This window comes from Triticum urartu, chromosome 5A (genome assembly GCF_056163025.1).
Source record: "Triticum urartu cultivar PI428250 chromosome 5A, HENAU_Tu73, whole genome shotgun sequence".
NCBI lineage: Eukaryota > Viridiplantae > Streptophyta > Magnoliopsida > Poales > Poaceae > Triticum > Triticum urartu.
This window is the reverse complement of record NC_141877.1, coordinates 320,914,434-320,920,192: the sequence shown is the minus strand read 5'-3', so window position 1 is coordinate 320,920,192 and position 5,759 is coordinate 320,914,434. Positions and strand designations below refer to the sequence as shown.

Below are 5,759 nucleotides of genomic sequence, written 5' to 3'. Positions count from 1 at the left end.
GAGCAAGGCCGCTTTCGAAGAACTTATACCTGAGGGTCGCCGGGATGTCGGCGGCGGCAGGTCGGATCTGCGGACAATACGACAGGGAGGAAGAAGGGTCGGAGGACCTCCCGAGCCGGCGCTGTGTCGGAGAGAACGGCATAGGCAGAGGATCGGCCCCCTCCGGTAGCTGTGGGTTTCCTGCCTCAACGGGGGGACCGCGTGAACGATGCCTGCAGTCGCCAGCACCGTCTGGAAACGTTGCACGGTGCGGGGCCGCAGGCCGGCGCCTTGGATGATTTGGCACAGCCGACTGCCGCTCGTGTCCATCGCCTCCATAGGTGCTTGTGGCTTCTGGTCACTTGGTCTTGGATTGGAGTGAGCAGTGTTGCGCAGAGACTTGGGAGTAGATGGATTGGAGTGGTGGGGCTATACTAGCAAGTAGTTGTACGTACTAGTACAATAGTGGGCTCACATAGCAATTTTGTCTCATGCAAGAACCTGGCTATATGCGTGCTCCGATGTTCACAACTGCAACGCTTGGTTTGTGCTTGGCTCTTCGCCTCTTCGAGAATACGAACAATGATGTTACTACTACTGCTTCTACAGTGTCGAATCCACTGCTGCATGTCCGTCCAACGAGAGCGGGACAGATAGCTTGTTGTAGAAGTACTACTAAGAAAAAGCATGTCCTCGTTTGCGAGCAACCGCGCACATGGGTGAGGGAGAAGGCGTGTAGTAAAAATCAAGCTTCTCCTCATTGTATGAGTTGACGCGACACATCATAGCACTGGCCCCACATGCTTGCCTCTAAACTTGGCTAAAAGACCCGCAGTGTACAATATATTTGCTGCAACCTCTAAAATTTACCCACCACAAATTAAAATATATGTGGCCGTATGCATCGTTCTGATGCAGAGGCCGGGGAGTCCCCCCTTTTCGAAAAAACAAATTAAAATATATATTCCTGTCTCGACCAGATGAGCGTGCAAACTACAATCACCAGGGTGTCAGGTAGGGCCAAAAGGCTATTTTAATTTTTTTTAAAACTTCTAGACGGCCACATAGCATGGAGCCGACCCCAACGATTTTAAGCTTACAGGCACGGTACATGCTATCCTAGACTACTCTACACATGAAACTGCCACACGAGCGTCCGGGCTGCGCTTGGCTCTTCGCCTCTTCGGGAAGTCGAACAATGATGGAGTACTGCTGCACTTCCACAGTACGCTTCTGGCCATCTGACACCGATTGAACTGCTGCATGTCCACCGCGTGCGGGAGGGAGAGCGTGTAGCAAAAGCTTCTCCTAGTCTTGCCAGCCACCACGCTCATGGGCAAGGGAGGGACGCTCCTGCCTTTGCGTGTATGATAGGTGAGCCCGATAGGTGTGTGGCCAACCTGTCATACAGCCAAAGGTAGGTGCAGCTAAGTCCGCGAGGGAGAGGATAATCAAACTTCTCGTTGATGTACGAGTTGACGCGACACATCAAAGCATTGCACTCGATATATTTCAATAATTTGCGTTTACCGAAGCATTAATTACAACGCATGCATGCATGTCGTGACTCTCCTTTTGATACTCCCTCTGGTCCTTTTTACTCTGCATATTAGGTTTGTTTGAAGTCAATCTCATCCAACTTTGACCAAATTTATACAAAAAATTATTAACATTCACATAACAACATATTTATTATTAGATCCATCTCGAAATATATTTTCATATTATATTTATTAGATGTTATAGATGTTAATATTTTTTAATATAAATTTGGTCAAACTTAGCAAACTTTGATTTCAGACAAAGCAAATGTGCGGAGTAAAAAGGACCGGAGGGAGTACTTGCATGTGTTGATTTAATGCACCTTGAAGTAGTATAAAATATGTGACGGTAAAGCTTTGTAATACCCCGGCCCAAGTCGATAGATGGTTGTGCACGAGGAGGGCGATATCATGCAGACCGAACAGGACCCGACGATGGAGCTCTCTAAGGTCTCGATGGACCTCACTGTGCTCCACTGCCCCTTGACGCCTCCAGTGTATGAGGTTCGAATACACCTCGTCCGTTCGGCTGATTGAGCAAGGTGCATGTTTCTTGATTGATGTGCTATTCGATTGATTTCTGCAGTGCAAGGGAGGGCACCTGGCCTGCGCGGACTGCCGCGTCGAGCGCCCCGGGAACCAGCGGCAGTGCCAGAAGTGCGAGCGTGGCGGTGGCTTCGACATGCGGAACACGGCGGTGGACTCCGTCCTTTCGTTGGTGAGGGTGGAGTGCCCGCACGAAGGCTGTGGGCTCTACGTCACTTACCATAAGCTGTGGCTACGAAGGCCCGCCGCTGGCACTCTACCACCACATCAGCACCGCGCATCCCATGCCCGTGCACAGGATCCACTACGGCAAGGTGCTCCAGCTGCAAGTGCCACTGTCGGAGCCACGACTCTTGCTGTTCGCGGAGGAGGACCGCCGCACATTTTTCTTGGTCGGCGGCGTGCTCGGCATCGGCACGCCTATCGCCGTGTCGGTCATCTGCATCAGAGCGGGGGCGTCCCCACTGCCGCACTATGTGGCCAAGCTGTGGGCGAACGGCCTGCCGGGGGAGCCCAAAGGTACGACCGATGCCATCAAGGTGGAAATGGAGGTGACAAGCAGTAAGGATCCCAGCGACGTCGACCTGCAGGAGCTGACCTTCTTGACAGTTCCGCCCAAGCTGCTGGCCGGGGCTAAGCTTGTGTCCCTCCACATTTAGATTGACAAGCTCAGGTCCTAAATGTTTCTACAGTGCCTTCTGTTTATCTTAGTAATATGCTAATATAGGGATTACCCTGGTCTACTTTAGCTTAAGAAATGGTGGGTTTTGGTGGCGATGCAGCAATTACTTCGATATCAGATCAGTAATTTCCAATAGTCGAACGAATATTTTGTGTCTATTGGATATAAAGTTCCTTTGGGTAAGAAGTACTACTTGTCATCAAAATGGATAAAAGGAGATGTATGTAAACATATTTTAGTTCTAGATACGTCCCTTTTTATCCATTTTGATGACAAGCACTCCCTCCGTTCCACAATACATGCCTTCCATTTGTCAAAATATAGATGTATCTAGACATGTTTTAGTATATAGGTACATCCATGATAGAGCCAATCGGATGGTTGAGAACACTACAATTCGTAGCTACAGATGCGTGTGTGACTCCCATATGCAGAGGCCAGGGGTCATCATCCTCCTTTTCGAGAAAAAACAGACGCGTGTGTGAGAGGACGAGTGCGTGCGTGCACCTCTTCTCTTCCTGTATAACGTACTACTAAACTCAGAGTACAAGTTTTTGTGGGTGGCATGATGGTGCATGCGAGAAGTCCCGAGAGATAGGTTTAATGCATCTGAAAAAAAGACTAGCCTAGAGCTCGCCACGCGGCTATTCCTGTCGAACGCCCCATTAACTGTAAGATATGTATACGACGGTGCTAGTTATTGCACGTACACAACAGTACTCCCTCCTTTCCGGTTTATAGGGCTTAATTCAAAAATCTCACCAACCAAGATGGTGAGTGGTGGAATATTTTTTGTAGTTTGCAAAAGCACCTAATTAATGCTCTTGTTTTTCTCAAAAAATTATGTTTATCAATGCATTAATTGCAATGCATGCATGCATAAAGTACATGCATTGGTCAATTTTCTCTTAATAGTTGCATGCAATGATTTAATGCACCTTGGAATCTGAACATGTGTTGGGGAACAACCAAATTGAGCCTTATAAAATGGAAAAACTAAAATTTCGAGATAAGCCCTATAAAACCGGAAAGGAGGGAGTAGAAAAAGAAGTACTCCATCCGGTAATAGTGCCACACTTCAAAACTAGAACCGCCAATAAATTTTGAGCTTGTGTCTCGTCACATTCCAAATTACTCCACGCCATATTGAATTGCAAATCTGTTCACACCGATCACAACCTAAATGGTTTCCCACTTAGGAGCATATTAGTACCCAGTTATAAATACTAGTATGCCAAGATGACTGCACATTCCTCCTCAACTCCTCATCCACAAAAACAAACAAGTCATTCAGCATCCTTCCCTTGCGTCTGCCATGGCCAGCGTGAGTTCTGGGTCGAGAGATTGCCAGCAGGGAGAGGCGAGCATGGAAGCGGAAGCACGAGAGATGTCCCGCCTCGCTTCGAGAGCAACCGACATGTCCCACCGCACAGAAGTAGCAGCACAGAGGTCCCGCCGTGCGCTGAAGTAGCAAGGAGGTCCTACCGTGCCGTCGATGCAGCAGACTGGTCCGACCGTGCCGTGGAAGCAACAGAGATGTCCCGCCGCGCCACGAATACAACAGAGATGTCCCGCCGCGCCGCGGCGGCCTGGGAAAATTTCTCGCAGGCAGGCGACGACTGTTACAGGAGCATGCATGCGATCGTCCATAGCTAGATGGATCATATCTCTGGCTGGGCGTGGTTGCAGGACGACATGAAAGCCTCGTTTGAACAGGCTACCGGTGTCATCCGGCAACTAAGGGAGGGCAATGAGAGGCTCCGGGCCGAGCGCGACCTACTGAGGGAGAAGATCATCCGAAGTGTAGACCAGCAGGAGGAGATCAGTGCCTTGTTGAAGAGGATCGGCGTCATCGTCAAGAAACTTATGGACGAGAATGACATGCTCCACAACGAGCGCCAAAGGCTGGTGGAGGAATCCGTGGATGTTCTCACGCAGCGTCTTGAGGACACGAAAGAGCACATCGCCGCTCGCCGCGGAGACTAGTTCCCGCGGCCTGCAGCAACACATCAAGAAAGTAGAGATCAGCGAGCCAGATCCTTGTCTTCCTTCTTCTTTAGCCCTTGTGTATTTCGGGCGTAGCCGCATGTGGATTTTTTAATTATCTTTCTAATTATGTAAGACAATTAATCGTCCTTATCTTTCTGTGGAAGATCAATGTTGCGAGGCTGGAATGAAGAAAACTCTTGCTGTGGCGACCCTGGCGTTGCTGTTCTTCTAGTTGCTGCTAGGCTTCCTTCAGTTTTCTGGTTTCTTTAGATGTAATAATCGGTTTAGGATGTGGATTGTGTCGTCGGTTGTGAAATGTTGGGTTCTAGCGTGGATGTTTGGCCTTTGTTGGCCTCTTGGGATGTTGCGATTTCAATCTGGTAGCTTTTAGTCCTTCATGTTAGGCTGGAGTTGTGTTGAACTTCTTGTGAATTGTGGTGGTTTTTAGTAATGAAAATCGGAAGGGGCAAGCCCTTCTTTGATAAAAAATTTAATCATCCTTATATATTCATCAGTCTTGCTATAAGTTGCAGTAGATGCTATATAGGTCCGTCGGATCTTACATCAAGATCCGTGCTTTCAGATTTTCTTTTTCTCTCTTAAATCTCACTCGAGTGAGACATAGCCACGCCATTAAACAGAGGCTTGGGCGCCATTAATGGAGACCTTGGGAGAGAGGTGGACGACAGATGGAGGTCAAAGGGCTCTCCTCCCGATAAGCACGCGCAGGGGTCTGATCGCACGCCTCTCGCACTCAAATAGCTACCATGCACGGCGCCTCCTAGCTAATAAAAAATGGGGACGCGTGGCGGCATGTAAATGGTACTAGTAAGTAGAACGCCCACGGTTTCAATAATACTTGTGTTTCTGATTGTAACGTGACAGCACTTGTTCCGAAATGACTTTGTTGATTGTTAATGTGTGCGCCTTTGCAAATCGGACTGCAAATTTACCACAGCATGTGGTGCCATGTCATGGCACCAAGCCAAGTTTCATTACTTTCATGCGTGTTTTGGATTTAC

General features: G+C 48.6%; 1 protein-coding gene across 1 annotated transcript; it reads left to right on the top strand.

Annotated features, from left to right (window-relative positions):
• The first annotated feature begins 1,904 nt into the window (after window positions 1-1,904).
• Window positions 1,905-2,725, top strand: LOC147971229 (uncharacterized). The gene is made up of 3 exons (XM_087523878.1): window positions 1,905-2,024; window positions 2,107-2,263; window positions 2,307-2,725. The coding sequence occupies exons 1-3, from the start codon at window positions 1,905-1,907 to the stop codon at window positions 2,723-2,725; spliced, it is 696 nt and encodes a 231-aa protein (XP_087380004.1).
• Window positions 2,726-5,759: the final 3,034 nt, after the last annotated feature.